At 55.1% G+C, this 17874-nt stretch overlaps 1 protein-coding gene across 1 annotated transcript in view; it reads right to left on the reverse strand.

Annotated features, from left to right (window-relative positions):
* TTC34 (tetratricopeptide repeat domain 34) overlaps positions 1-11552 on the reverse strand; it is a 136456-nt gene extending 124904 nt beyond the window's left edge. The window contains exons 1-2 of the mRNA XM_063103845.1: positions 10772-11552; positions 1269-2088 (exon numbers count right to left, since the gene is read on the reverse strand). Coding sequence (XP_062959915.1) covers positions 1269-2088; positions 10772-11552 — 1601 coding nt within the window. The remainder of the gene's footprint in view (positions 1-1268; positions 2089-10771) is intronic.
* Between the last annotated feature and the right edge of the window lie 6322 nt (positions 11553-17874).

A 17874-nucleotide genomic window follows, 5' to 3' on the forward strand; every position in this document is an offset into this window, starting at 1 on the left:
AGAGACCCATGTCCCTCTGGAAGGACCGTACCCAGACCCACGCTGCCCTTCCCAACATACAACCTTCGGCCTTCCCTCTCACTTGATCGTCCCAACACGCTGTGGGGCAGGCATTTTACAGACGGTGGGATTGAGGCTGACCCCAGCAGACCCTGCCTCAGTTTCCTTCTCTGCAAAAATAAGTATTAACAATTTGGCCTTGCTGGGCTCAGGGGTGTGTTGCTTGTTGACAGGACACAATAACTCACAGGCTGCACTTGTGATCCTCCTGGTGTCCACGTGGGACTGTTAATATACCACCACTGGGAAAAGGGCCAGAGCCTCACATTTGACAATTTCCACACGGAACAAATACAAAGGACCCCAAATCACATAAATAAAAGTTCCTCCTCACCCGCAAATCAAAGCAATGCAAATTATGCAACCTGCAGTCAGAGGAAGTGAGAGAGAGAGAGAGAGAGAGAGAGTGTGTGTGTGTGTGTGTGTGTGTGTGTGTGTGCGTGTGTGTGTGTGTGCGCGCGTGTGCGCGCGCGCGCGCGCGGGGAGGGGGGGGAGCGGGGGGAGCTGACATCAAAGATGCCCTCCAGGGGACCCCCTAGACTCAGTGCTTTTAATTTTGCTAACACGCCTTCCTGCCACCTCCAGCAATCAGAGGAGTTCAAACCAAAACAGCTGGAGACCTCCCACCCGCTGGCAAGAATTTGCAAAATGAGCATGAGGGGGTGGAGGTGAGCAGATGGGCAGGTCAAGGACTGCGGGTGGAGGGGCTCCCTGACCAGGCAGCGCCACGTCTGTGTCCATCTTAGGGACAAAGCATAGTGGAGACGGGATTTTCTTCACGCCACCTTATAACTAAGAGCAAAAATCTGGGACCGTCTGAAGGAATCATTGCACTTTCATAGGATGGGACATTGCGCTGTCCTGAAACTTATTTAGCAACAAAAGAAATGTTCATAATCCACAGAGTAAAAAACCCCAGCGGGATACAAAGTGCATACACAGCACACACTCAGGTTTGTGAGATACTTTACGTATATGCACAGAAAGAAACGATAACAGTGGGATGAAGTGTAAGTTTTAGTTTTTCGTTTGGGACTGAGGATTCTAAAACCTGAGCCCTGGAGCTAAACCGGCCAGCGATGCTCAGGGGAACCGCCCAGCCACTCTGCCTCGGTTTATGCATCTGTAAAATGGGGAAACGCATGCCTCGCTCCCCGGCAGGAGGTCAGCACGGAACAGCAGCCCGGACGCGCGGGGCTGGGCTTTACCCTTCCGGCTCGGCGGGGCGGCCCCGCGCGCTCGCAGGGCGGCGTTCCGGCCCGCGCTGCAGCACCCTGCGGCCCTCCTCCCGCAGCACGGTGCGCAGCAGCCCGCGGTGGTTCCAGGGCACGTAGGCCTTGGCGGCCAGCAGCGCCTCCTCCGGCCGCAGCCGGCACGCGGTGACATAGTCCAGCGCGCCCAGGAACGCGCTGCCGGCGAGCACCCGCAGCAGCCCGCGGCCGCACAGCGCGCGCACGCAGCCGCCCGCGTGCGGCGCCTCCTGCGCCACCACCGCCCGGAAGTCCTCCCGGGCGCGCCGCGCGTCGCCGGCGTGCAGCGCGCAGAAGCCGCGCAGCGCCAGCAGGGGCGCACGCTCCTCGGCGCGGGTTCGCGCACGGTCGCCGGGGCGCGCGGGCCGCAGCAGGCGCTCGCACAGCGTCCGGGCGCCCGCCGCGTCCCCGGCCAGCAGCAGGCACTCGGCCAGGCGGGCAGCCGGCGCGGATCGCGCCCCGGCCGGCGCCAGGCGGAGCAGGATGCGCAGCGCGCGGGCCACCGGGGCCAGCAGCTCGCGGCCCGCGTCCTCGCGGAGCTCCGGGCGGCTCCGCACGGCCTCCAGGAAGCGGGCGAAGCCCACGTCCGCGGCCTCCTGCGCCTGCGCCCGGACGCGCGCCTGGTCCTCGGCCGACAGCACGGCCTGGAACTGCCTCCGCGCCGCCGACGGGCTCTCGTGGAAGGCCTCGTGCAGATCCCGGAGCGTGTCCTGGGCCCGGCCGTCCAGGAAGAAGGCCGCGGCCGCGCGGGTGACCAGCAGGGCGGCCAGGTGCTCCCCTGGGGAGAGAGACAGAGGCGTGGGTGGATGTCACCGTAGTCCCCGGGGGTGTCGCCAGCCCTCCACCCCGTCCCCCAGTAGCCCAGGACACGGTCACCACCCGGAGAGCCCGGGCAGGAGCCCCGAAGCCCAGGCGGATTAGAACGAGCCCGACAACCGGGGGGAGGCCGGCGCCCTGCGTGCCACCAGCGCTGACCTCTCAGGGTGGGTTCAAAGTCACTGGAGATCTAGTTACAGCTTGTAAGACGGGTTTTAGGATCGCGTCTCCTCTTCTGAGAACCAGCCTCCCGTCCCCCACCCCCACCCCAGCTCAGAGCCGGAGGTTCTGGTTCTGTGACCTTTACAGGGGCCACTTGTTCCCGGACATCTTTGTTTCCTGCCGTCTTTGGGCTCCGTGGCACCCAATGCCACGTCGCCTCCCCGGCACGGTACGTTGCTCCCGATGCGGCTTCCTGAGTGGCTGCACGTGGGCGATTTACGCGATCTCACCGTGCCTGTTTCCTGTTCTGCATTACAGTGGGGACTACAATGGTCTACACTCGCACGGTTGTAAGGGTTAAGCGAATTAACGTATATCCAGTGCCTGGAACAGGGCCTGGTGCGCGGTGTGTCCCAGTGAGGTTCAGGGTCAGCAGCGGCCTCTCCTGCCCCACTGTCCTGAGCAACTTAAACGCGCCTGGGTGACCTGGGCTTTCTGACTGGTAAAGAAAGCTTAGCTGCCCGGTCTCCAAAAGGGCCTCAGGCAGGGTGTGCACCGTGGAGAGAATCACAGAAGACTCAGTGCTGGGAGGGGCTAAAGGTCACGGCCCCCTCCCCCCTTGTTTTAGGGGCTGGGAAAGTAACTTCGTGGAGCCCGAGAGTGGCTCCATCCCAGATCTCTCTGATTCAGTGCCTTTGTGCACCGAGTCCTATGGAATTTCCAGAGAACTTTTCCTTCTAACCTAATAGCAGCAACAATGAAGGCTTTCCATTCAAACAGGACTCTGTAGAGGGCAAAACACTTGCACAGGGTATGGAAGGAGGGCTGCTGTCACGTCCCACCCTGTTGCCAGTGTGGGTAAGTGCCCCCTCAGAGCCAGCATCAAGGAAAAGGTGTCTGGACCCCTACACCCTGAGATCAGCCAGCCAACAGCAGGTCACCCTATCTAGTCCTGGTGGCCAAAGTACAAAAAACTTGGAGCCTTTCTTGTCAGGTACTGATTCTTGAACAAAAACAACTCTGCCCCTGATTTTTGCAACCGTTCACCAGTCTTAGGGAGTCGAAGCTGGAGAACCCTTGGAGCCTGCAGGGAGAGGTTGTTTACTTACCCACGTGGAAGTGCAGTTTCTCTTCTTCTGAGACTCTGGTTTTACAACTAGGCTTCTTGATACTGTACCACAGGTCACAGCTCTGTTCATTTTTCTTCTGTTCTTCATGTTGGGCAATTTCTATTCCACCTTCAGGCTTGCTGACTCTTGCTGTCTCCAATATGCTGTGACTTTTCCACTGTGGTTATTGCGCATTTCAATTCTGGAATTTCCATTTGGTTCTTTTTTTTACAGTTTTCACATATCCACTGAGACTTTACATCTGTCTGTTAATTATGACCATATTTTCCTTTAGTCCTTGAATATATTTAAGTCGTTTCTTTAAAGTCCTTAGTTTGCTAATTCCAGCATCTGGATTATCTTGAGGTCAATTCCTATTGACTTTTTTTCCCTTCTCTCACATTTTATTTTCCGTTTCTTTACATGTCTAGTACTTTTTTTTAATTTTACGTTAGACATCTGATGGATGCTTTGTAGAGACTCTGGGTTCAGTTATGTTCCCCTGAAGAGGGTTGAATTTTAGCAAGCTGTTAAATTGGCTAAGTTCAAATTCCAAATTCTGTCTCTTCTTTGGTGGGACATTTAGTTGTTGCAGCTTCCAGTGGCTTCTTTTTCAGGCCACCTACTCTTCCTCCTGTATGTGCAGTTCAGTGGTCAGCCAAGGATTTGACAGGATTCAATTTACAGGTTTTGGGTGTCATCTCTTCTGTGGCTCCCACCTTCTGAGGATTTTTCTTCTGACTTCCATCCACTTTTCTCAGCCCTAAACTCTGTCCTATAACATCCCAACCCAGTAGAACATGACGCACAGATTTAAGAGTTCCCTTAGACAAAACGGGGCAAGCATGCAGATCTCACCTCAGTCCGTCTCCATTTTCAAGGGTCAGTTTCCAGTTTTTGCCTGCATGTGGTTACTGTCCACTGCCATCAAAAGTTCCTTTTTATATTTTGTCCAAATTTTGTAGTTGCTCTCTGGGGGATACATAGTCCAGGCAAACTATCCCACTATTACAGGAAGCCAGATCCTTTAGTGTTAGATTTAAAAATGTTGACAATCTGGGGGGATATAGAATGCTATCCCATTGTTTTAATTTTCTTTTTCCTTATTAGTAGTGAGGTTCATTCATTAAATTTTTTCCCAATCTAGTGGGTGGAAAATGGTTTCTCATCGTTTTAATTTACGTTTGTCTCATTACTATGGCGTTGAACGTTTTCCATGTTTTATTAGCCATCTGTGCATTCTCTTTTGGGAAATGCTTTTGCCAATTCTTGTATTGGATTTTTTTCTTATTGATGTGTAGAAATTCTTCAAATACTCTGCATACTAATCTTTTGCCCATTGGGTATTTTGCAAATATTTTCTCTGCTTATGGATAGTCTTTTTGTTTTCTACAGTTATGGGCAAAACGGAAGTTTAAAATTTTTAATGCATCAAATTTTCCTTTGTTGTGTCCACTTTTTGTATCTTAAAGTTCAATGGTGCACAGAAGTCTTAAAGATATTCCCTTATATTTTCTTTTAGAAACCATAATTTAGCCATTCGTATAATCCACCTGGAATTTGCTCTTGCATGGTAGAAGGTGAGAAATCGCACCATTTATTGGGTAAATGGTCCTCTTCTTTCCTTACAGATTTGCGAGGCTTACTCTGTCACATATTAAGTTTTAGGCGTCTGTGGTCTGTTTCTGAACTCTCTAATTTGTTTTATTCTGTTATCCCTTGAGTCAACAACCTTCTGTATTGATTAGTATCGCTTTGTGTTGATGATAGAACAAGCCCTCCTGCCACTCCCTTTTCTTCGTCTTCTGCCTCTTCTCTGTTTCCCCCTCCTTCTCCTCCTTCCTCTGCATTCGCTCCCCCCCCCCTTTGTGTCTGCTACTGTGGGCCCTTTGCCCTTCATTATAATGTCAAATCTTGGGCTGAGCCCGTGGCGCACTGGGGAGAACCCCAGCGCAGCGACGCTCCCACCGCAGGTTCAGATCCTATATAGGAATGGCCGGTGCACTCACTGGCTGAGTGCCGGTCACGAAAAAGACAAAAAAAAAAAAAAAATAATAATAATAATGTCAAATCTTTCTAACAGTGGATGTTGGCTATCTCTCCATTTATATAGATATTCTTTATTGTCGTTTACTAAAGTCATGTGAGTCTTTGAACTAAATTTTTTTCTGTTGCTATGGTAAGTGGTAAACAGTAGTCCCCCCTTATCCTTAGGGGATATGTTCCAAGATGCCCAGTGGATGCCTGGAGCCAGAGGTAATACTGAACCCTGTGTACACAGTAGTCCCTCCTTATCCACAGTTTTGCTTTCTGTGGTTTCAGTTACCCACGGTCGACTGTGGTCTGAATATATTAAATGGGAAATTCCAGAAATAAATGATCCATGCATTTAAAATTACGTGCCGTTGTAAGCAGTGTGATGAGATCTTGTGCTGTCCCACTCCATCCCTTATTCGTCACCACAAGAAGAAGGATGAATACAGTACAATAAGATAATTTTGAGCGAGCAAGAGAGAGAAATTAAACTTTTTCATCGATGTGTATGTATAGGGTTCGGTACTACCCATGGTTTCAGGCACCCACTGGGGGTCTTGGAACACATTACTGTGCGATGTTTTTTCATATATGTATACATCTGTGATGAAGTTTAATTTATAAATTAGGCACAGTAAGAGATTAACACACAATAACTAATAATAAAACACTCATTGCAGGAAGTCGGGGGGACTACTGTGCAATGTTTTTTCATATACATATATATCTATGATGAAGTTTAATTTATAAATTAGGCACAGTAAGAGATTAACACACAATAACTAATAATAAAATAAAACACTCATTGCAGGAAGTCTTGCTGAAGTCTTTGTTTAGGCTCAGTGCTTTCTGGCTCAACACGTTGCCACCAGTCAGCGATGTGTGTCCTGCTCTCATCTTCCACCCACAAATATAAAGCTTTTTTCATCTTGGTCAAGCACTGTCACACACGGTGGCTGTAACTTTTGCAGTTTGAGGTGCGACAGCAAAACCAGCAGGAATTTCTTTTTCTTTCTCCACGTTTTCATGGATAGAAAATTTGTTCTTGCTGTAGATGTTAGCAACCTCAGCATACAATCTTTTATTTTTCCTTATTAAGTCAAGAACTTTTGCTTTTTTACTTAAAGGAAGCACTTTATGGCTTCTCTTTGGCATATCCAAATTGCCGGTGTCATTACTCTTCTGTTTTTTTTGTTATTTCTTCTGGGGTTTCTACATAGCCGATCATGTTGTTTGGAATAATGATAACTGTGTTGCTTCCTTTCTAGTCTTACACGTTTTGGCTTGTTCTCTTATCTTATTGCATTGGCTAAAATCTCTAGCATAAAGATGAATAAATGAGAGAGTGGCTGACCACCGCAGTCTCAATTTTAAATTCTAAAATATCACCAAGTTTGATATTTATGGTAGGTTTTTGATAGATTTTATCTTTTCCAATTAAGTTTTGTTTGATTCCTTGGTTGTTAAAATTTGGGGGTGTGTGAAATGTTATAGAACCCTTTTTCTGGATCTATCACAATGACCATGTGTTCTTCTTTATTTCATTAATGAATGCAGTGAATTATATTATTATGGAAACACAAAACTGTTAGTTCTATAGTAACTCAGTTTTGGCTAAAACATGCATCAAAAACTGATGCCTTGACCCAGTTAGCAGTCGTGTCAGCTCACTATTGGTGTGTAACAAGCCACCACAAAACTTGTGGCTGAAAAACAACCACCATTTATATTTGCCTGTGATTCTCTTCCAAGTGGGCTGAACTGAGCTGGACGTTTCTTCTGTTGGTCTTATCTGGGTCACTCATGTGGCTGCAGCCATCTGGTGGCTGGTCGGGGCAGGAGGGGCTAAGGTGGCCTCACACATGTCTGGGGCCCTGGTGCTGGCTGTCAGCTGAGCCTTTCTCTCTCTGTGTTCTCTCACTGGTCACTTGTCCAGCTTCTTTCCCTGGCATTGAGAAGGAGAAGGGGGAAGCTACAGGGCCTCTTGAGGCATGGGCTCCAGAACTGCATGATGTCACTTTCACTGTATTCTATTGGTCCCACAAGGCCAAGGCAGCTTCTGTAGTGGGGAACAGAGGCCACCTCTGGCTGGGAGGAGCTGTAACAACCAGGGCCATGTTTTCCCACCTGCCCCAGCAGTTCTTAGTGAAGAACCTTGCATGAAAGGGAGACGGTTGCCCTCGGTACTTTTAGAAGATAAGCACTCAAGGACCCACGGCACCTGGATGCTTACTTAACTGTTTCTGGGAAATTTGAGTTAGAGCTATACTTATTCTGTATCGTGTCATCATATTTTGTGCATCCATGCGTGTCTGCGTATAAGAAGGGCAAAGAACTTCCCCCAAATGTGGAAGGGATTTGCTATGGTTTGAATGTTTGTCCCCTACAAACTCATGGTGAAATTTAATTGCCAGTGTAGCAATGTAAGAAGTGGGGCCTCTGAGGGGTGAGTAGGCCATGAGGGCTCTGCCCTCGTGAGTGGTGTTAACGCCATTATATAAGGGTGAGTTCAGCCCCCCATTTGCCTCTTTGCCCTTCCACCTTTTGCCTGACTAAGTGTTTAGGGCACCATCTTGGAATCGAATTGTCAAACCTGCCAGCGCCTTGATCTTGGACTTCTCAGCCTCCAGAACTGTGAGCAATAAATTTCTGTTCTTTATAAATTATCCAGTCTGTGGTATTCTGTTATAGTAGCACAAATGAACTAAGACAGGTTTATTTAATGTTACCAAGAGCTTTTGAAAGTAATCTCAAGATTGGAATATATTTTTTGTAGGAAACGACATTTGCTAAGTTTGTTACAGAAATTTTGTTTTTTTTCACACTTGTGCTTGTGGTTGGTGATACAGTAACTTCCCTGACCTGAGTGACTTGGGTCTAATTGAGGCATGATTCTTAGGAAAGTTGCTCCCCGCCCATGTCAGAGCCAAGGCAGACACAGACAAGCTTTTGGCACTCTCTCCTGGAGTAGCTGGGTTTTTCCTAGCACACCCATTCCCTGAGGCTGTAGTCCTTTGGGGGCTCTGGATTACTGCAGGGGTCTCTATTGTGACTCCCCAGTTTGTGCCCTGTCCCAGCATGATCTTTAAAGTGGTAGATATCCGTATCAGTCCGTTTTGTGTTGCTACAACAGAAATACCTGAGACTGGGTAATTTATAAGGAAAGAGGTTTATTTGGCTCATGATTCTGGGACAGCTGCATCTGGCACAGGCCAGCAGGTACAAGCAGAGCACATGGTGGGGGGGGGAGAGAGAGAGAGAGAAAGAGAGAGAGGGACGGAGGGAGGGAGGGAGGAGAGAGAGAGAGAGAGAAAGAGAGAGAGAGAGACAGAGAGAGAGAGAGACACGGGAGGTGCCAGGGTCTTATAAATAACCAGCTCTTGTGGGAACTAATAGTGCGAGAACTCACTCACTACCCCCCCCAGAGAGCATTAATCCATTCATGAGGGATCCGTCCCCCCATGACCCAATCAGTTTCCAACACTGCCACATTGGAGATCAAATTTCCACATGAGTTTTGGTGGGGACAGCACATCCAAACTCTATTAACCCGCTCCATCCTGCGGGTTGCCGAATGCCCCCCACCTGCGGTGGGCATTGTCCCTCACCCACCAGCCACTGTGTGCTTGCACTTTGGGAAGAGGAACTCCCTCAGAAACAAATAGTTCTAGAAACAAACTTGCCCCCTCACTTTTCACCTCTCTCTCCAACTGGTTCCCACCCTATAGCCCTTGTCGTGGTCACCGATAACCTCAGAGCTGTGTGCTCAACAGATATTCTGTCCTCTCTTTATGGACATCGCGGTTGCTCTGAGCTCCGTCCACCCCTCGTTACCTTGTAAACACCCTCATTGTCCGGTCCTCATCTATCCCCGGCAGGCTCCTAATTTTCCTCCTTCCTCCTGTCCTCCTGGGCTGCTCCTCTCCCTGTCCCCTTTGATGGATCCTCTTTTGGAGGGCACAATGTGGTGGACAGTTAGGGGTACCCCAGGCAGCAAGTTCCTTCCTGCCAGGAATGCTTGGCGAGCCTCTGGCAGCCCCGTGCACATGTGGGGAGGGCTGCTGTGCAGATTCAATTGAAATGTGCAGCAACCCCAGAGCGGGTCCACCCAGCGGTGTTCCGTAAGTGGCAGCCAACACGGCCGTCCCTGCCTCTGGCTGCCCGGCTGCCCCAGGGTGTGTGTTGGCCTCCCTGTCCTCTATCTAGGGTCTTGACCTTCAGTCCCTTCCTTCTGCTGACAAGTCTTCAAACCGCGCCCCCTTCAGCTGCCTAGTAGCATGTCCACTTGACTGGCTCAAGGTGCATGTTAAGGACTTGATGTGCATTTTCACTAAAGCCACACACAATCCTCAGGGGCGGGCTCAGTCACCACCCCCACGTGCACAAGGGGGCTGGTGGGGAGAGGCCACGCATGGAGCGTTGGCCGTGGGGATGTGGCGATGGGTGCTCCTAACCCCCACCCAGAGGGGGGAGCCGGCAGAGGGACTGGGCAGGACCCGCATCTCAAACTGGGGGTGTCTAAAACTCCCGACACTCCTTTTCCTCATCTGCTTCTCCCCTCTGCAGTCCAGTCGCCCAAGGTGGACTCTTAAAATCATTCTTGACCCTCCTTCCCACGCCTCTCTCTCCACTATTAAACCTACCCACAATCTTGCCATTTCTCACTCAGTGACATCTCAGACCTGTCTCTTCTTTACAACTTTCTCCCTGATCTGACCTCCATTGCCCTTCACCTGAACCACGGCCACAGCCTCTGGGTGTCCCCGCTGGAGCAGCCTCCCCGCCTCCCAGCAGGGCCTGTCCTCACTCTGGCTTCCATGGCACACTCTACACACCGCAGCCAGAGGAAACTAAAAATGCAGCTCACAGCACCTCCCTCCACAGTTTAAAGCCCTGGACTGGCCCTTCACTGCTTTGAGGGTAAAATCCGAAGTCCTTCAGCAGGACTTACCCAGGCCTCCCCTCCCACTCCTGCCCCTTCTCCCCAACAGCCCCTGTCTCCTTTCATTGGCGTGAACACTCCAAGCCCTTTCTTCCCGAGGGCCTTGGCAGGTTCTGTTTCTGCTGCCTGGAATCCTTCAGTCTCAGCCCCAGTGACACTTGCTCCGAGAAGCCTTTCTTGACCACCCAGCTACAGCAGCACCGTGCACACTCCCTTTGTCAAAGCACCTATTTCATTTGCTTCTTTTCTTGGCTGCTCTGTAAGGGCAGGGTCCTGGGTGGGGTCCCCAGCCCCAGAATAACCCCTATGACAATAAAGCAGGACTGAACCTTGCTATGAAGAAACGGCTGGAGTGACTTTTGCCCCAGCCTTTGGGGGGATGTGAATCGCTCTCCTACCTTGGGGTCTGCTGCCCATCACGTCAGACTCAAGGGCCCGGCTGCAGGTGGCCACGCAATCCTCATACCTGCCACTGTGGAGCAGGGCTTCAGGTGACAGGGCATTGCTCTGGGTGCCCTTGGTGTCCAAGGCCGCCAGGAGATGCTGGCCGTCGGTCTCCTGCTGGCTGACGCTGTCCCTGGCCTCTAGGTGCCCTGAGATGTAGTCCTGGAGGGTGCTGACCAGCACGGGGAGGTATGGCTGCTGATGGGTGCGGATGAAGGCCACGGTCCGGTTGGCACTGGTGGCAAAGGCCTGGAGGTAGTCAGCTACGCCGTCGACCACCTGCGCCCCAGACAGGACCCAGGCCAGGGCGCGGGTCAGCCGCAGCTCTAGGGCCTGCTGGGAGTGGACGTCCAGCAGGGCACTGCAGCGCTGTACTGCCTCCCCATGGCGCCCGCGTGCCAGCAGGTCAGCCAGCTGGTGCAGGATGGCGGCCGGGTGGTCTGGGCAGAGGGCGCCGAGGAAGGCAGAGGCCAGGCTCCCCGTCAGGGAAACCACCACCATGCCGTCCCAGTGGATGGTGGGGATTTGGCTGTCGTCGCGGCACCAGGCTTCCAGGGTGGCCACCACGGATGCCCCCCGAGCCTCGGCCAGGACAGCCTGCACACGCCGCACAGCCGAGGGGGCGTGGCAGCTGAACGCCGCCAGGTAGAAGGCTGTGGCCTGCGCGGGCGCCCCCTGGGCCAGGTGCTGGTCCCCCTCCTGGCAGAGGCGGGCGACAAACCCCTGGGCTGACATCATGCCCGCGGTCCTGGTGGGCCCATGTCTAGTCCTCACGGGCACCTGGGGGAGGAGGAGTGCCATTAGTGCACAGGCGGTGGTCGGTCCATGGGCCCTGTGGCCATGTGAGCCCAGAGCAGCCTCCCACTCCCTCCCACTGAGACCCCAGGGTTGGGGCTGACCCTGCCGAGTGGACACTGGGGGAATCCAGCCACGAAGGGCATTGTGTGCTGTCTCAGCAGGAGGTCTCACGGGCTGGGGCTGGGCGCCTGGCCCACCGTTTACACCTCTGTCCTCAGCCGCCACCTCTGTGGAGTGGGTCGGTGACCCTGCCCTGCTCAGGTTGCTCTAAGAGCAGCCAACCCCTGAGCGCCCACTTGGGGAGGAGCTGGGTGGCCTGAGGGGCCTGGACACCAGCTCCCCTGCTCCTCCCAGCACAGGGCCCCTCGGGAAGCCAGAAACCCCATCACTCCAGGCCACCCAGGGCTCCCACCAGGGCCACACCTCTGCCCACCTGCTCACACCTGGGCAGTGCAGAGCTGGGGGTGGGATGCACCTGCCGGGCCCTCAGTTGGGGGTGGGGGGCTACGCTTGCCCATGTTAGGGGGCTCAGTTCTCGGGTTCTGAGGACCAGGCCCTGCCACTCCCCCCTCTCCCCTCTAAACCTTCTGACTTGAAGAACTAACTACTCACTGCCCTTCCTTTCCTGGTCCCAAAGTGCCTAAAAACAAGCACCTCCCCCTCACCCCAGCATACTCTCTCTTACGTGCACAAACACGTGTGCACACACGTGCACACACAGACACGCACTCACACGCTCTCATGCGCACACACACTCACCCTTGCCTGTGCTTGGAGGCGGAGCTGGCTGTGTGCTGGGGAAGCCACAGGCCCTGGCCACCCAAATTCGCTCTCGGGCTGGGGACAGAGGGGCAGTGGGCACGGCTGTGCGTGACGGGCCCCAGGCCTGGCTGGGCTCCTGCAGAGATGCTCCTCCCTGCACTGGACACGGTCAGGTCAGCTGCCTGCCCGCGCCAGGTACCGCAGATCCTACTGTTTCCTGGGAGACCATCAACACCCTCGAGTTGCCTGGCTGCTCAGAGGCCCCACCCACTGTCCCCAGGCCGCTCCTCCCCTGCGAGGGGAGGGAGGCTGCAGGGCTGCGGGAGGGGGACAGCACTCTGCAGGGCCAGCCTCCCCAGGTGCAGCCTTGGAGCAGAGAACCCCGAGTTCGTGGGGGGATCCAGGGGTGTGGGGCTTCTGAGTGCTGGGGTAAAGCTGCCCCATATCCAGGGCTAACCTTCGTCCCTGCCAAGGAGCTCCCAGCCTCATCAGGGCGGGAAGGTGCTACCTGGCTGCCCAGCACATTCAAGCTCTGTATTTGTACCCCAGAATTCTGCCCTTCACTACCCATCCTGAACCCCTCTTCTTGCAAGTTGCCATCCACCTGGGCTCCTGTGGGTCTTCCCACCTGGTCCTGGGTCCCTGTCCCCACAGGCTGCCCTGCACCAGTCTGGGGAGACTGAACCCTTTTCTGCACATCACTTGCCTTCTGGTCTTGCTCCTTCTGGCCCTGGCTGCCTGTCCTGAGCAGAGGGCCTACTCTCCCCTCCTCCTAGGTGGAGGCCCAGCTGTCTGGGGATGTCTGGACTGCAGTTGAGGAAGAGGTGGCAGCATGGGGCTGTGAATCCCCCGCCTCCACCCACTGCCCCAGGAGCAGGGAGGGTGAGCTGCTCTGGGGACTCTGGGGAGAGGGTAGGGGAGTTGTATGTTCCTGGAGGAAGGGTCCTGCTTTGGTCAAGGGCCCCTCTCACTGCAAGATGCCGAGGCACCCAGATGCCCAGCAAATGCCGGCTCCTTTGCAAGGCTCAGGGTCCCAGGCGGACTGCCTGCTGGGGGATTGGGTCCCGGGAGTGGGGGTGCTGCACTTCTGGTGCCCTCCTAGCTGGGCCTCCTGGGATGTGGCTTGCTGGCCTGTGGGGACCAGTGCCATGTCACTGGAGGGTGGGCAGAGCAGAGTCCAGGGTCAAGGTCTGAGAGTGCAGGGCAGGTGTGGTTGGCAGGGCACGGCCTCCCTGTCCAGCCCCTGGCCCCATTTTTTAGCTCTTTGACATTCACAAAGGCACAAAGCCCGTGAGATTAATGCGGTGGCAACAGTTTATTAAGAGATTTCCCATTACTTTGCTTTGATTACTTTCATTTTAATTATGCTAATTAGGCAAGAGCTGTAATGGAGTGGGCTGTCACAGGGGCTGTGGGAAGGGCCTGGGGAGCAGGGGGGCAGGTCTGCCTGACAATGGCGACCACATTAGTCCTGATTAGTCCCCTGTGTCTCTGCCCCACCTGCTGGCGCTCGGTGCCTGAGCACCCGCAGGCGCTGGCCACATGAGCCTGGCAGTCTCGGCAGTCCCGAGCTGTGATCGCAGCCCCACCCACGAGCAGCAACCTGGATGCAGGTAACCCCCAGGTACCTGCTCTGTGCTGTCTCTCACATTCTGATTTCTGATTCTGCCGCAGCCAAAGACTGGCAGCCAGAGCCGGGCAGGGAGGCCAAGGAGTTTCAAGGTTTGAGCAGGTGTCCCATATGTAGGTTCAGGTGGCTTAGTCCCTTACAGTCGGAAGGCTTCCCGCCTCTGACTAGCTGGAAGAGGCTCCGATCGTCTGTCCTCTGCACTGCTGTGCCTGTCACAGCCATGAGGGAACAGACAGCGCGAGGAGAGGTCGTGGCTCATCAAAAGCTTTAGGGGGAGGTAGGATTTCACTGTGATGAACGCACTGGGCTCCGACTGACCGCGCTTCCACTGACACCTGCCAGTGCCAGGAATTAAGTGTGCACCGAGGAGAAATCAATCCTAGCTCATAATAGCCCCTTGTGCCCCCAGACCCCGAGGAGAGCACAGGGCCTGGGAAGTGTCTCTGCTGCTCTGGGTCCCTTCCTTCTGCTGTCCCAGGTCCTCTCCTTCCACTGCCCAGCCACTCCAGCTCCTGTGGTTAGACCTGGTCAGGTGGCGGGAATGCGGAGCCTGCTGTCAGCCCCTGGCAGGGACTCCCTGCACTCAGACTTGCCGGAAACGAAAGGGCTGCCCGGCGCGAGCTCACTGGGCTGTCCGAAGGGCAGCAGGAGAGCCCTCAGCTGGCAGGGCTCGTCCTCATCACAGCTCTGACTCTGGGGAAGGCTCTGAGCCTCATCACCATTATTTTCCTAGGTTCTGGTGGGAGCACAGCAGACAAGCCAGAAACAAAAGCAGTGTACGGAGGTGGAAGGCTGCTGGCGGCCTGCAGGTTCACCTTCCGGTCTTTGGCTTGTGCTGTGACAGCTGCTGTGGCAGGTGTGGTGGGGGCAGCATGTGCGCTGTGCCCTTTCTGCAGGTGGCTCAGAGCAGCGAGTCCCCTGCCCAGGGAGCAGGCTGCCTGGGCCTGCCAAGCCTGCGGGGGACTATTTTGCACGGGACTCCTTACAAACCTTCTGCTCCAGACTGCTCAGAGCACTCCCTGGAGAAGGATGGAGAGGATGGGGTGGGAGAAACCCAGTGCGCACGTCGTCTTTTCACCACTGGTGCGGCTCCGTGGCCACCCTTGACCACCCCCCGCACTCCAGATTCCTAAGTGCCCCTGAAGGTCAGGTCCAGACCCAGTGCTGGGCCCAGCAACCGGGAAAGTGGGTCCCAGGCCCACCTTGCGTCTGCCAAGGCTCCCCTGCAGCCCCTGCTGCGGTCCGTGAGAACCAGCAGCTTAGGCTGCTCCTCTCCAGCGACGTGGGAGGTCTGAGCCCCTCCTGACACCGAGAGCGGCCATCACTGCAAGGACCCAGGGCAGGGGCCCTTGGCTCGATCCCAGGGATGAGCTGATTGGGCCTTGTCTGCCCCCACCCCCCACCCGTGACATACAAGGGAAAGGAGAGCCCCGGAGGCTCACCTGTGCCAGCCCCAGGCTCCAGGCCTGAGCTCCCTGTCTCCCTGCAGGCTCCGCCAGATGCCCCAGCCCAGCTGCCTCTCACCCTTCCCCTCCTCCACGGGCATGCACTGGGAAAGCACACACCATGTGTCTAAGCCACCCCAGTTAGAAAGGGGACCCTTAGCGACAGCCCACGACTGCCCTCAAGGCCCCCAAAAGGGTGTCCTTGGGCCCTCTCAGGGGCGACACCCTGCTAGTCTGGGTGCCAGGTGCAGCGCCGGTCATTTCTCTGGGCTCAGCTTGCACCCCAGCCCACCTGAGGGCCACCTCCATTGCCTGTGCCCCAGAGTGCTCTCTGAGGGTGTCCGAGCCCACCGGAGCTCCCCCTGCCTGCCAGGGCTCAGGACACTGTCCCCACCACTCTGAGCACCCTCAGCCCAGGGGAGCCCCTCAGGCTGGGGAGGTTTACCTGGGGTGGTGTTTGGGCGACCCAGGGAGATCCAGGGCACCAGGGTGGGGCCAGGGGCCCTGGCCATCACCAGATGAAATTCCGGCCTCTCATCCCTACTGCCACACGGGCGGGAGTTGCAGGCAGATCGCCGGGCAGGGTCCTCAGGAGCCCGGGGTGGGAGGAGGCCTCTCCTCTCCAGGCCCGCCCTCCTCCCAGGCTGGACCGCTCCCTCCCTCGAGCTTCTCCAGGCCTGGCAGCCGGCGGGCGGGCGGGATGGGGCCACACCTGCCAGGAGCTGCCTCCTCCTGTTCCCTGGGCTCCTGTTCCATCCCTCGATCAATAATGGAGGGGACGAGCAGCCCCCCTCTGGTTCACTCGCACCCACCCACCTGCTGCTTCCGGCGTATTTTAGTCTCAATTACAGGGGTGGTTTTTGAGAGCCACCTGTTTGCAGGTGCTATTGTGGGCCATGGCACCTGTTTGAGGAGGAGCAGGTTTGCAATATTTATGTCCTGGCACCCACAGGGTCTGGAGACTGCCTGCCTGAGCAGAGAGGCTTCTGGACTCCCATAGACCAGCTGTAGCTCAGCTGTGGGCCCCAGAATGCAGCTCAAGGGAATGTTCCAGGAGGGGTGGCCATGGCCTTCTGTGGCTGGTCTTCTTGGTGGGGTCCCAGACCCCCAGTTGAGGAGGAGCTTTTCCAAGTACCAGGTGACTGGTCTCTGAAGCCGAGGCTGTGGACTGGACCCAGGCACACAGGGGACATTTAGCCGCACAGCTTCCTGCCTGGCATGGGGGTCTCTGGCCACCTGGCCAGAGGGGATGTGCTAGAGTAAGGAGGTGACTGGCCTCATGCTCGCTCATGCCAACATCTTGTCCATCATCAGGGCCCAGGGTCCCCATCAAAGCACATCCCAAGCAGGATCACGTTTCAGCTCCCCACCACCCATGGGCCACCCTGCCACCACTGCCCATGCAGTCCCATCTGCACCAGGGCAGCCGTGCCATCCGCCTGAGCCCATGTCACATGCCTTGCCTGGCTCCCCTGTCTCTCATCACCCTTGTCACTCAGCCCAGCCACGATGGCCCCCCTCGGGCAGTGCCAGACCCCACCCTATTCACAACAAGCCTGCTCCCGCCCCAGGGCCTTTGCGCAGCCACCGTCTCTCTTTCCAGCAGGTGCCCGGCTCCTCCTTACCCCCTCAGGTCTTGGCTCAGACAGACCTTGGCCGATGCCCCCATCTAAAATACCTTCCCGCCACCTGTTCCTGTCTGCACCTGTTCGCTTGTGAAGTGTCGGCCCTGGGAGGAGAGGGTGGGGTGCACCCCCCATGCAGGTGCCTGGCATGGAGGAGCTGAATGAATGAACGAGTGAGTGAACGAATGACCGAGTGAAGAGGTATCTTCTGGGATCTCTGTGTTACACCGTGTTGGGGGAGACCCGGCTCCCCAAGAGGAGATCGGCTGTGACTCCCAGATCTCCCCAGATTCAGGACCTTGAATAGACGCTGCCGGTCATTGCTGGGCAGAGCAGACTCTGGGGAGCTGCCCCTTTAAGGTGTGCGAGGTTGAGGAGTTCGCTTGCTCCCAGGGCTGCAGACTCTCTCCTTCGTCTTTTCTTTTCTGAACTTTGTGACCAACAGGGGAAGGGGGCGAGGGAGGCGCCGAGCGTGCGGGCGCGAGGTTTGTGTCCCCAGCCTGTATTGGCTTGAACTAACGAAGTTCATCAACCAGGCGACCAGGAGTCATTCATCACACAGAAAAATAACACCGCGAAATGACTTTTCAAAATGCCGTTGGTATAATTATCATCTTGCCCGTTACACTAAATGCTGCCATTTATATCTGCGATACTTAAGTATGCAAACAGTAATTAACGTGGTAATGAACCGGGGGCCCCAGAGCCTCCCCTCCCCGAGCTAATTTGCATGTTAATTATCATTAGCGACCAGGGAAACGAGTTATAAACAGGCTAATTAGCAGCCGGATCATTTT

The sequence above is a fragment of the Cynocephalus volans genome, chromosome 8 (assembly GCF_027409185.1).
Source record: "Cynocephalus volans isolate mCynVol1 chromosome 8, mCynVol1.pri, whole genome shotgun sequence".
Classification (NCBI taxonomy): domain Eukaryota; kingdom Metazoa; phylum Chordata; class Mammalia; order Dermoptera; family Cynocephalidae; genus Cynocephalus; species Cynocephalus volans.